The sequence below is a fragment of the Montipora capricornis genome, chromosome 8 (assembly GCF_036669925.1).
Source record: "Montipora capricornis isolate CH-2021 chromosome 8, ASM3666992v2, whole genome shotgun sequence".
Classification (NCBI taxonomy): domain Eukaryota; kingdom Metazoa; phylum Cnidaria; class Anthozoa; order Scleractinia; family Acroporidae; genus Montipora; species Montipora capricornis.
This window is the reverse complement of record NC_090890.1, coordinates 5,049,297-5,062,513: the sequence shown is the minus strand read 5'-3', so window position 1 is coordinate 5,062,513 and position 13,217 is coordinate 5,049,297. Positions and strand designations below refer to the sequence as shown.

Here is a 13,217-nt window from a genome sequence, read left to right as displayed (position 1 = left end):
TCGCTGACATTGTCAAAGTTAAATTTTGGAATGCGAGTCCCCAGCTCAGACGCAGCGCATACCTTTTCCCGCCTTTCTTGTGCCGAAAGAAATTACGCGCGCACTTTAGAACGAAGAATATAAGGGTCTGGGACCGAAGATTCGATGCGATAAACGTCAAAGCAGAAATCAAACTGTTTTGTGGACGATAAAAGCGGAATTTACTAGATTTGCCACCACAGCAATTATCTTTAACCTATGGGGAAGTGTTGGCAAGCTTCTTAGATGGCTTAGTACATTCGGCTGGCTAATTCTTGCTCCAGAGTTGCTGATCTTTTGCGTGATCACTTCAATGGTTGTTGTTGGGTTCAGAAAATGTCTGGGATCATTGGCAATATGCAAGCTGGAAGTGTGCGATCGCGTTCATACGAGTCGATTAACACTAAGGTAAGAGGCATTATCATGTTAAAGCTCGGTTAAAACGTAGAAAAAGGGTTAAGCTCTCCGGATCTTGGCCTTAAACCTTACTTTACAGATCGCGCTGGGTTTTAAATTCCATCTGTGTTCGTAAATGTTGATATTTCGATCGAGACAGGCAGCTGCAAGCTTCAATTATTAGGTTTATTCTTTCGTGTTGATATAACTTTTTGCGTGGCATAGAAATTGAATTTTGATTTACCACTCTCCTTGAACTCGCCATATTTGACCTTTCGCTTTAAAAGAAATGAAACTCGTAAGAAATAAACAGCGAATACTTCAGAAAAATACCGACCTTCTGTATTTAGCATGGTAGCACGTTCCCTTTGCATTATTGATGTTGCTAATATGTGGGTGAAAGTTGCGTTTCCTTTTAAATGTCGTTCAAGAATTGAATAGCTATTAAATGAAACCCTGTTGAGTTGATACTTCAAATTCAGCTCCAAGCGAAAAAAATTGGTTTAGTATCAAAGATCACTCTGAATTAGCCCCCAAGTCAATTAAAACGTAAGTATGTAATTTTGAAAATGGAAAAAAGAAAAGTGAATTAGACAGAATATCCAGGCTTGTTTTCCAATTTGTCTTTAAGTTCAGGTGTCATGATTTTATAAAATTCCTTGTGGTTGAGTCCCCCGTCTGCATTACAATAAAGAACTTTGTATAATGAACCTACAGTGTATTTTATTGTGTCTAGAGTTTTAAGCCTTCCTACTAATCTTATCCTTGTGTCGTTCTTAAGTTCCCTCCATGTGTCGTATGATCCTCATACAATTTTCGGGATTAATTTGTTTCCTTCCAATTTTACTTACAGTACCTCTTTCCATCTTAATCCTAAATTGCCCTGTTGGATGATTGTTAATGACTAGCAAGACTATAGCTAACTATAACGGCACATTTAATGATTGCAAACAGGAACTTGAATATTCTGACTATTTTTCCAGCAAAAGAAAGAACAATGATATACATGTATTCTCTCACACACATTCTTATCTTATCTTATAGATGTTGCTTAATTTCTCTTGAGTCTTGCTGCAAATTACAATAAATTATTTTACTACCCTTACACTTTTGCAAACATGTTGCAACTAAAGTAAGTGATGCAGGACAAAACTTCACATGCATCTGCAAAGAAAAACTTTCTTACAAGAAAAGCTAAAAAAGGTATCATAGGAAAATTAATGTTGATCACTGGTCTGACTCTTTTTAATTTGCACTAATCTTTGAAAAATCATTTTCATTTTGGCAATGTCTTTTCAATTAAACCTTGATTCTGCTCTCAGTCCAAGACTAACCTGGTATTTGCAGAATATTTTGGAAGAACATGACCATTTGGCCCATATCAGTGATCACAATCAAATTCTGCTTGCAACAATAGTCCTTTTTCATACATGTATATAACACTCATTCAAGTTTCCACTCTGCTCAGCCCTTTAGTCCTATATGGAAGGCTGAATTTAAAAGTACATTCTTTTACAGCATTTACTTGTGCTATGTCTTATGGCTGTTTAGGTTTTAGCCCACAATCACAACATACAGTGTAGTCATCTGCCATTGTTTCCTTGTCATTTACGGAACACATGCAATGGAACCATGATCCCACGAACATCTTTGAGACAAATTATTGTCTATAATAACTGAAATTCTTGATCATACCGACCATACAGCTTCTGATTTATTTGTATTTTTGTTTATTTTTTGCAAAGATAAGTATTGAAGCTATTACTTAGCTCTTATTAACCGAGCAGGAGACTCTCCCACACAGACTGACTAAGCTCGGTTAATAAGATGTTTATTATATGGCAAACAAGAACAATTTAATTCGTTTAATGTAACTGGTTTGTACTAACTGACATTTTGCTTGCGAACGGCGATGAGTGGCGATGAGCTGAACTTAATTCTGTCAAAGTTTGCTTGTCATCCTCTCTTTTAATTGTCATCATGCTGTTTGGCACTTCCATAAATAAATATTGGTAGAAGAAAATACTCAATATTTTTGCATTTTAGTTTGCATCTTTTCACCGCAAAACATTACCCGTCTAGATAGGAAAATCTAGACTGCGGTCAATATCAATTTCAGCCAATCAAATTCGTGAATTTGGTAGTTCCCAGTCCTTGTGAGACAGAGCGATATAATAATATAATAATAATAATAATAATTATTATTATTAAATTAATGGGAAAGGAATAGGCCATTAACTTATGCTATAAGTTGTATTGGACCAAAATGGGTTTGCTGCAGAAATCGTTCTTAAACTTTGGTTGTCTGCCATTAATTTTGTCTCATCTTCATGCAGTGTAATTCCCCTTATCCTTGAGTGACTAATTAACAGAGAGGAAGTCAGAATTTGAAAGGCTTTCAAGTCTGATTCCTAAACTTAATGCCTTTGAGAGAACTTCTTGGTGATGGATGGCAGATGTTGACATTATAATTTTTGAGAGATAAAACCAATTTGTTTTTCTCAGGGTATCAAACACAGTAAAGAGCCTTTTGTGTGCTAACCTTTCATGTCAACTGTAGCATAGATTTTTCATAAAAGTGTTTTGAAAGGTGTACAAATATGTGAATCTTAATTATGATGTGACTTACACAGTCACATACTGCTTTTTTAGTAATGTCCATTGTGTATACATTTACCATTTTCTGCATGCTAAGTACTCATCAGAGTTTGAACAGCTGCAAGAGCCTACAGTTTTCCCAAAAATTCAATGAGAAGAATAAATATTATTTGTCTCTTTTTTATCTCTGAAATATGTACATGTAGCTGACCCTTAGGCAGTAAAACTAACTTGAGTGCCATTATATGTTTTGCAGGCGCGCATGGAAACCACATTTGGAACGTCAGCCTTTTCTCCTGTGACCACAGTAACTCGAGGTACGTACTGTGAAGACATTCTTGCTGTAAAAAGTTTCCTTCACATTGTACATGTATTTAATCTTACCTACCCAATTTAACTAGTTTCAACATTCACTGCCAAGGTCCTTTTCTCTGAGCTTGAAAACCTTAATAAAATAAAATGTATACATGTATGCAATCTTGGGTACATGAATGTCAGGCTATAATAATTTATCTGTTTTACATATTAAACCTAAAAATGTTCGATTCTTTTTGAAAATTCCTATGGGGCTATAATGTGTTGGAACTAAATGAATTTTCCTGAAAGGCACTATATATTTTGGATACAAAATGGTTAAAAAGGGTTATTCATTCATCTTGTTGATCCTATTTTGTATTCTAATTAATTAATTATGATGTACAACTTGAAAAACTGAAAATAAAATTGTAATGTATTCATTGCAATCAATTATGATTGGCGATTAAGGTGGCAGTACTTACAGATGTTCACATAGTACTATAAGGAATGAGACAGTAGCAAATTATTGCCATTATAAAGTCTTCTTTAGTGCTGGGCTTTACAAACTAAGGCTGTAAAACTGACGTATATGTACCTTAAATTCTCTACATGCACCAGTAGTCCTCGATACTTCATGTAGCTACATGTACAGGTAATTACAACAGATTAAATATTTGCTGGCTCCCCACAAATTAGCTTTCTGAAATAACATTTAATATAAGAATTATTCCAAAATGACCATGCTATTCAAAATTAATATCAAATCTTTACTTATTGTTAGTCTTTTTTGCCTTGATTTTAACATCAAAATTTCAACAAAATAAAGTTAATTACCTTGTCCGCAGCAAAAAGAGCTGATTAATATGCAATGAAAATTAGAAAAATGTGCTCTGGAACCACATGGAAAGTTGCTGGCCTAAAATAATTAGTCAGAATAAACAAAGTTCCTGCTTTTTGCTGTCTTTTAAATTATTAGCAAGGCTGTGCTCTAACGGCGCCCAGTCGCCTGAGGTGACTAACATTTGGCTTTGGGCGAGTGAGAAAAATTACCCAGTTGCCCGGCCGGGCACTCTGGCTCATTGTATTTCTAGTAGATAAGGCGGCTAAATATTTTAATATGCTGGTGCACGTGGTTACAGTTTACCAAATCTCTCAGAAAATGTGTTTTCTTCGTACGAAACAATCGGTTCAAAGACCGTTCCACATGATTTCACATGTAACATAATCCGTGACTTTGCACGTGACGGCCGGCGGCCGCACGAATTTCGATTCTTACTCAAAAATAGCATTAAGTTTGGCATTTCTTGGTTATAGTTTTTAAAAAGAGTTGTTACTTCTGCTCTGACAGCGGTAAAGCGCGGCAGGCAAAGCGGTGCAATTTACATTTGTGAGAACCCGGGAATCACAGTTTATGCAAATTTAATATTTTTACGATTTTTCGCGGCTGCGCCTGCTTGGCACAAATATATTTAGGTAATGGTTGTTTTTCCCCTGTATATGAAATAACGAAATACAAAAAAGGGAAAGATATCATGTTATTTGTTGTTGTTTTAGAACCAGAGCAATCCCACGTTGTCTTTGGTTCGTGACAAATCATTGCGTGGCCCTAAACAAATAACGCTGTGACTGGCGCTTCGACCGAATCTACAAAAAGCTCATTCCACTAAACATTTTACTGATAATATAAGGAAAAGCGATGATTTTCGTCCAGATCAAGATGACTCGCTCAAAAAAAAATTGAAAGCTTTTGAGCTGCGGTGGTTTCATTGTTTTACAGCAGTTTTTACAAAAGCTCCACCGGAATCAAGCAGCATTTATTCACGTTTTGAAAATTTATTTTCAACCCAACTAACCAGTAAATAAGGTTTACCTGTGTTAGACCCAAACGTTTTTACATGAACCTGTCTCAATCGAGGTTTACTTTTTCACTTTTAAACCTTAAAAACATTGGTGACATTAGGGCCGTTTATACAAGAGGAAATATGCCGCGACTTACATAAGACGCGAACACCCCGTATAAATGGTACAAAATGTACGTTCCAGGCTTTCTCAAGCCGCAACTGATCCTAGTCTGGGTGTTTATACTCGTATAAATAGTTCCTTTCGCGTATTATGTACGCCGCGGTCAGAGTAAGCCGCGGCTTATTTTCTCTCGTATAAATGGCCATATTGCCACCTTTCTTGTCTTTCTCAAGTATGGCGTGAAAAATTTGACAGGTTGCGGGTTTTTTTGCACTAGCGAGTTCAACGATCACCAGAGCAGTAGCAGCAATGTTTGCTGAGAGAGAGATGGATGAAGATCTTGCTGCGTTGTTGATTAATTAATTAAATAAATAAATAATTAATTAATTCAGGCGACCAACTTGGAGGGCTGGGCACTCCAGCTGAAATGCTTGGGAGCCCGAAGGGCTCCCCGAAATTTTCCTTAGAGCACAGCCTTGATTAGTTTTTTTTTAAGCTCACTAGTGCTTGTTATCCACCATTTCTTTAAATACAGGTATGGGTGTGTGATATTGCCTGATAAAACAAGCAAGAGACACAGTAACGACTCAGAGTTTCATGTTTTTAACACAATCTTCAGGCTACAATGATCGTAATTAATGCGCATTACTCAGTTACCTAAAGAATTCCCTAAAGGGGGAGCTCATTACTTCACATTGTGCAGTAGGAACTTAATATATCTATGGTGACATTTAGATATGAATTCAGTTCTTTTGTTTAGCGGGAGTTTTGGATCAGCTCTAACAATGGCCACTTTCGGATAGGCAAAGGTCACACTTAACTTTCTTATACCACACTTGTATGATGGTATGGTGTATATATATAATGTATATACACATACAAAGTAAATTTTGAGCCCGTGAGTGAAATGGGCAAACTCCATAATTTTATGGGAACTGGAAAGTTAAAAGTACACTGTACATGTAGGCCTGACATTTGCTGAAGAAAATATCTACATCCTAAAACAAATACCTGAAGTGCAGATGAGCAAAAAAAAGCCCTCAAAACAAGCGTGTGCCACCCTACAGTATGTACAGTGGGTCCAAAGTTCACGCAAAAAATCACACAAACTGAGTCCAGAGGGCCCCTCTCCTCAAAAACCAACATTTGACTTGACTTGTGTTAATTGGTAATTTCAGTTTGCATTGTTCCCAATTAGTGCGCTAGAACGACTAGACACTTAATAAAGTCCCTTTCCTTTTTCTTTCCTTTCCTGTTAACCCAATCAGGGTTAGAAAAAGATTTTAAATAGTAGGACAGTGTAATGAACGAGATCGAACTGGTCCCACAATTTTTTTCTTTTTACTGTCAAGACATTTGTCTGTATCAAAAATAACAAATTACCGGCAATTATTAGTAAGCCTTGGACATTACACTTTACAGTTGTATGCTGAATTTGAAATGGTCACATTTCAGCAAACAGAACATATCAATAAGCAGCACATTTATCCCTGGAAAACAAATCAGCACTAGTGCTTTTCCTTTGTAGTTGATGGTGACCGCAATGCAATCCTAAAAAGAAATTCCAATAGTATGATATGTGTATCGTCCAGTAACAGCACAAGTGGTTTGGGACGAGAAGCGGAAATAAATGGTGCAGTTGGCTCAGATCAGGTAATTGCAAAGCGTGATTGTGCATGGGGCAAAATACAGCTGTAAATGGGTGATTGTGCAAGGTACCAGATCAAAGTCAGACCAATGTGAGTTTAGATAAATTTCCATTCAAATCTTCCAAGTCTGTTTACTTGAGGTGGATGCAAAAAGTCACCTCAGACCAGGAAGACTCACTACCGTTACTGAACCAAAAACTCAGTTCAGGACATTACAACTGATTCCATTTTCTGGGTGGAAAATCTTAGAATGGTCAGAGTATTAGTTCAGATTAGTACAAATGTTGCAGTTTCCTTCACAAAATCTCAAAACAGAATGTACAGTCCATACACGTACAATGTACATGTGAGACCTGTCTGAGATTCGATCCTCAGGACAGTCTTCTAACATGCACACAATAAATTATTAATTAATTAATTAATTAATGTGTTGGTGGGTCTTGGGCATAAGACGCTTTGTGATGTTTATCAAAATTAATGTACATTAATCACATTTTAAATTGCTTTCATCAAACTTTTACTATGATTTGTTACTCACTGTTAGGGAAGCTTTGATGCCATGTGTTTCAAGCGTCATCACAGAACTTCGTCAACAATTTCCGCTCGGTCTCATCATTCTATTTCAAGCTGTGCAGAGGAGGATGAGGAGGTTAGTTTATTGAGGTTGAAATCACTGGCTACTCTTCTTAATCAAAACAAAAGAAACATCTTTCATGAAAAGAGAGCTCATTCAGACAATATTATTGGTGGGGGATTAAGCCTTTCTTTCCTTATCCTGCCTTCACTGGGAAAGTAAAATGGTCTGGCGTTAGAAAGAGTACAGTCTGGTAAGTGTTTGCTCTTAAAGGAGGGAAAGAGTTAAAGGGACACTGTGATGACTTGCTATACTAAGTGTCTTGCGAAAACTTGAAAAGTGTTAGTTTAACTTTTTCAAGTTGAATCGACAAATTCAAAATGGCGTCCACTGGCAAGGGCCATGGTGGACTAAGGAGCAACTCCGGGGAGAAAAAGGAAGGCTTTAACGGATCGCAAAGAATACCTGAAGGAGTGGAATAACACGCACAAGCGTATTTATCTGAAGCAAAGAATTTTTCACGCCTGGCTGCAAGCTAAATTCGATGCTGGCTACGAAGCGTGCAGCGACAGTGATTTCGCTTTGTACTGCAAGCACTTTGGCGTTTACAAAAGTTTATTGATCCGGAAAGTTCTTTCTGACAGGTAAATATTAAATTCTGAGCGCTATGTTTGGCATAGAATTCATTAACTGCGAATATACGTGACTCACGCGTGAATCCGTAATGGCGGCTAGAATTTTTCGTGAGCATGAGAGCAAACAAAGTGGAGCATGCGCAGTGGTTGTGGTAGTGGGCGTAATCTTTCACGCCATAACTATCCTTCATTGATGAGTGCAATTGTCTGGTATTAGAAAGCATTTTTTGTGCTGGCAACCTTGGTAACCTTGGTCTTTGTTATACAGATCTCACTGCACTCAGTCCATACTGTCACAACGTTGGGCCAATATTCCCCAGTAAGGCCCTTGTGCTTGGTTTATAGTAATAGGTTATAATGAATTATTGTAATTTGTTGCCATCTTTTTTCTTTAGGCAATCGTTTTGTTTGTGGACCAGCCATCATCAAAGCTGTTCTGCACTTTGTGTCAACGTGTATTTAAGGATCCTGTAATTACGTCCTGTGGGGTAAGGCAAACAAAAAAAGAATAATCATTAATTTTCAATAAAAATAGTACTTGAGTGTTAGCCAGTGGTCTTGTACTGTACTAGTGTTCCATGTTGTTTGTGTTGGTGATTTTAATTTCTTTCTATTCTGTTTTGTTTAGCACACATTTTGTCGAAATTGTGTTCTCTCAAGATCATCAGAAAAGTGTCCAGTTGATGACAACAAACTCTCAATAGTTGTTGTTAACCTTGCTGTGAGTAGTGTCTTTATTGGCCAGAAATTTACCATGTACAGTAGGTCAAAGGTGTTATGTCGTGGCATGCTGTTGTGGCATTAGGTTGTGTCTTTTGTAGCTGGGTGCTTTTCAAGTACAGTAAGTGGCCAGAGAATGTTGCCAAGCAAGAGGCTAATTTAATCAGGACTCCAAACCTTCCTTCCTTGCTTTCTGTTGTACTTGCAGTAGTAGTAAGCCGACCTACAGTGCCTCTCTTAGCAACATCCCTGAGCGGCTGTGAGAATTCTGTATGTCATAAGCTGCGACTCTTAGGAAATTGCTTCATTTCCCTCATTTCTTACATCTTACATGTACTCACCTACTCAAAACTCCTCAGCTTATGCTTCACTAATCTCAAGATTTATTTTGAATTGTCAGGTGTCAGAACAAATTGGTGAATTGTACATTCATTGCAAGTATGGCTGCAAAATGCAGTCATCAGGCTCTCTTGCTGATTATGAAGTCAATCCTGCAGGATGTCCTGTGACAATTAAACTTTCAAACAGGCTGTAAGTCTAACATCCTGTCTACGAAATCAGTATATTTTAAGCACTTATACACACAAAATAGCAAGAGCACTTGGCTTTTGCAAATAATATTTGTCCCAGGTTTGATTCCTGGACTACTATGAGCAGGGCTGCAAATTGTGACCAATGCAGTTGCATTTGAGACTGAATTTTTTTGTGATTAGTTTTAACCTTCAGTCTTTGGAAATGCATGTAAAAGGGTAATAGCAGTTGCTACTTTCCCACTACTTTTGCTAAAATACTGAAACAAATGAAAACAATTTTTTTGTTTCTTGCTGTGAATTTTCATTCAATCTGTTTAGCTCTTGACCGTGTCCCTCCCCTCTCATATGAAACCAACATGTTCTGTTTTATGTTACAGCGGTTATCAGTAACACGTGCCCCTCAACAACATTAATTTTTTTCATATTTGAAAATAAATTTAGGTTGATGTCAATCAAATGTTTCATGACGAATTGAACTGTCGCCAAGAGAACAAGAGTATTGATTGATGTCCACCGAAATTTTACTTTCGAAATACAAAAAAATTCGTTGAGGGGCATGTGTAACTGATAACCACTGCAAAGTGTGTTTCATGTAAAATGCAGTATAAAAAGTAAAGTCTCTGCTTACGAGCCAGAAGGCCCATCAGGCCGGCGCTTATCTCCGGTTTCCTTAGCATGAAGCGACTAGGAGTATTTCTACTCCCCCCTGGATGGGATGCTAGTCCATCGCAGGGTTACCCCCAGCATTTCGCCGGAGAGGCACCGTAGGAGTAAAGTGTCTTGCCCAAGAACACAACACAATCTCTCCAGCCAGGACCCGGACCCGGACCGCTTGATCCGGAGTCGAGCACACTAACCATGAGGCCACCGCGCCGTGCGGTATACATAACAATTATTCCATAAGCCCGAGTTGGTTATAATCACTTCATATCCAACAACGGCGAATGGAATAATTGTTTGAGTAAATTCTCAAACCGGGTTTTTACAAAGCGTCCGGAAAGAGCATCTTGGCGCACTACACTGTAGTTTCCATATGACGTAAAACTTCGACTATTGCCTCATAGTGGGAGTTTTTTAGCCAATCAAAAAGCTAGAAATGCAATAGTCACAGCTGAAAATTTACTAAAAGGGGATAGTGACTGACATTCTTACCACATTTTGACATCTTTTGTGATCTGTTACTGGACAGGTGCACAGTAGCATGGCATACACTGTCTTGTTTGTCTCACAGAGAAACAGAATATTACTTCATAATTTTGAGTCTTAATTGTAATTCAATCTTACTTGTTATTCAATCAAAGACTGAACTTGCAATTGTGTAGTTAAACTTCTCTTCAAACAATGGTTAATAGAGACCTGAGTCCTCTTTCAAACATTGGAAATGAGAAATTGTGCTTGACTTAAAACATTCTAAATTATTTTTCTTTTCACCATTCAAATTTAAGTGTGTGTATTGAATTAGTCTTAATAATTATCCTGTCTCAATAAAACTAATTTGATTTTTCTTTTTAGTGATCATGAAAGGAATTGCCAATATGCCCCAACTCAGTGTCCTAACAGCTCACAATGTCCAACATTACTCAAAATGGTAATTTTCAGGAATTGTTGGTTCCCATACCAGTTTGACTGATAAGTGCAGGAAATGCAGATAATAAAATGCATGCGTGCATGCCTATTTTGATAAGAGTCACAAAGTGTCCCCTTGACTTTTACGTACGTCACTTGTGGAAAGAAATCATTGCAAGAATTATCAATAAGATGTGCCTCTCTAACAATTTTCAGGTTACAACCAAGAGAAATATTGTCTAAAGGACAACCCTGACCCTATAGCTAACTTAATTTAGATTTAAAAGGGTGTTTTGTAGGATACCTAAGTTTCAAAATTTGGCAAGCATGTGACTAGCTACATTTCTTAACTTGAATGAAAGATTTTACTTTCAATATCTAAGTATGAGACTGGTTTTTATACTGTAGGTGGTGTCAGTATAATAATTATATTATTATTAGAATGCGGTTGAACAAGCAGGGTTAGCACTAGACAGGGTGGGATACATGTACCATGGCAACCTATAAGTGTTTTTCACACTTGGTATGTTATAATGTTCTATTCCACTGTGACTGATACTGGTACTTGTAGGCCACAAAGGCTTCTAAACGGAGAACTTTAATTGGTCACACAATTCCTTGCTTCTGTCCATTCCCGCTCATACAATGAGACTAGCAGCTGGCTAAATATACATGTACTACACATGTCCAGGTTTCTTACTTAAAGAAATCAAGTGTTAGAGGACAGACGCATAGCTGACGTCATCATCACAAACTTCTAGTTCTTTATTATATAAAACAAGTAGATTCCATGCTGCTGTGCATCTGTTCAGTGTAAAAGATCACAGAAGACATCAAAAATTGTGGTAAGAACATCAGTGACACACTTGGTTATCACCTCGTGTGCCATTTTTTTTATTCTTACCACAAAGTGAGTGTGACATCATCTGTGAGCTGTTACTGAAGAGACCCATGGCAACGTGTAATTTATTTTGTTAAACAGAGTGAAATCTACTGGTGTAAGTTGTTGCCCTCGCTGGAGACGAAATACATGCAATGGTGGAAGGGTTTTGTTATTGATGAGTAATTAAAAAATAGTTTGTCAGCGGATGGAATGAAATCCATTTATAAGTGGCCCCTTAGGAGGCAGTACATGTACATGTAGGTTCATCATCAACATCATCATTTGTTTGTTTTTTATGGCATTTTAATCCAGGCCTGTATTCAATAGAAAGCTTGTTTAACATTTTCCTCTTTTCTTATTGATTCTCTTTCCTTTATTGTATTTCCTCAGGATCTTGAAGACCATTTACAAGTTTGTGAACACATGAGATGTCCTCACCAAAAATATGGGTAACTTATCCTTACTTTACAGTTGTATAATACATAAGTAGAATTTTTTAAAGCCAGGGCTAAGTTAGTCTTTAAACAAGCAATATACTTGAACCTATAAAAGGACCTTTGTTCTCAGGTTATGACATTTCACTCTAGACAGCGAAGTGTCAAAGTCAACAAGCCCCTCTGTAATGCAATAATACAAATGTAGACCAAATGCAAAAATGGCCACCAATAAATTCTTTTGTTTTTGTGAAAATTAGTATGACTATAGCCTCATTTTACAGCCAAAATTCTTTATATTATTTTACATGTGCTAATGTGGGGGTTTATTTTTGCATTCGGTCAATTATTGACTGAATGCAAAAATTATAATAGATCTTCAATCAAGCACTGTATTTCTTTGGGTCAATAAAAAAAAAGTTGTTGGTATTTTGCTATTTTTTGGTTTTTATCAACATCTCTGCATAAAAGAGTGCTACAACACTAATTTTTTACGGAACAAAACATTTTCTCCAGCCTTTATCTCTGATTAATATTATTGTCAGCCATAATTATAGGATCAAGAAGTGATTGCTTTTAAGTACACAGGGCTGGATGAACTATTCCTTTTATAGTAGGGATCCTTCTTTAGGCAGTGGATTTATGGGTCTTTGATAGGTGCATAAGAATTTTTCTGCTTTAAAGGTAGGTGATCCTAGTTGAGACACAAACATCATAACGACTTAGTTGCAAAGGTGGGGTTGTGGAATGGTGTCTTGCAAAGTTTTGGAGCCTTAAATATTGGACCCCAAAAGATATAGCTCCTCTCTTTAAGACACTAGTGAAATGAAATGAGTGTGTCTATAATGGGAATTACATGTAATGGTATCCGAAGATACATGTAGGTCAGCATCTTGAATTAAGCAACAATGATGTTTTAACAAGCATTACTTGTGACTAGCTGGCCAAAACA

At 37.1% G+C, this 13,217-nt stretch overlaps 1 protein-coding gene across 1 annotated transcript in view; it reads left to right on the top strand.

The window, feature by feature from the left end:
* Positions 1 to 135: 135 nt before the first annotated feature.
* LOC138060624 (E3 ubiquitin-protein ligase TRAF7-like) overlaps positions 136 to 13,217 on the top strand; it is a 36,668-nt gene continuing 23,586 nt past the window's right edge. Inside the window, exons 1-9 of the mRNA XM_068906463.1 lie at positions 136 to 426; positions 3,269 to 3,329; positions 6,800 to 6,924; positions 7,465 to 7,569; positions 8,525 to 8,617; positions 8,758 to 8,850; positions 9,250 to 9,380; positions 10,895 to 10,970; positions 12,222 to 12,280. Of these exons, the coding sequence (XP_068762564.1) occupies positions 355 to 426; positions 3,269 to 3,329; positions 6,800 to 6,924; positions 7,465 to 7,569; positions 8,525 to 8,617; positions 8,758 to 8,850; positions 9,250 to 9,380; positions 10,895 to 10,970; positions 12,222 to 12,280 (815 nt within the window). The 5' untranslated portion in view covers positions 136 to 354. The remainder of the gene's footprint in view (positions 427 to 3,268; positions 3,330 to 6,799; positions 6,925 to 7,464; positions 7,570 to 8,524; positions 8,618 to 8,757; positions 8,851 to 9,249; positions 9,381 to 10,894; positions 10,971 to 12,221; positions 12,281 to 13,217) is intronic.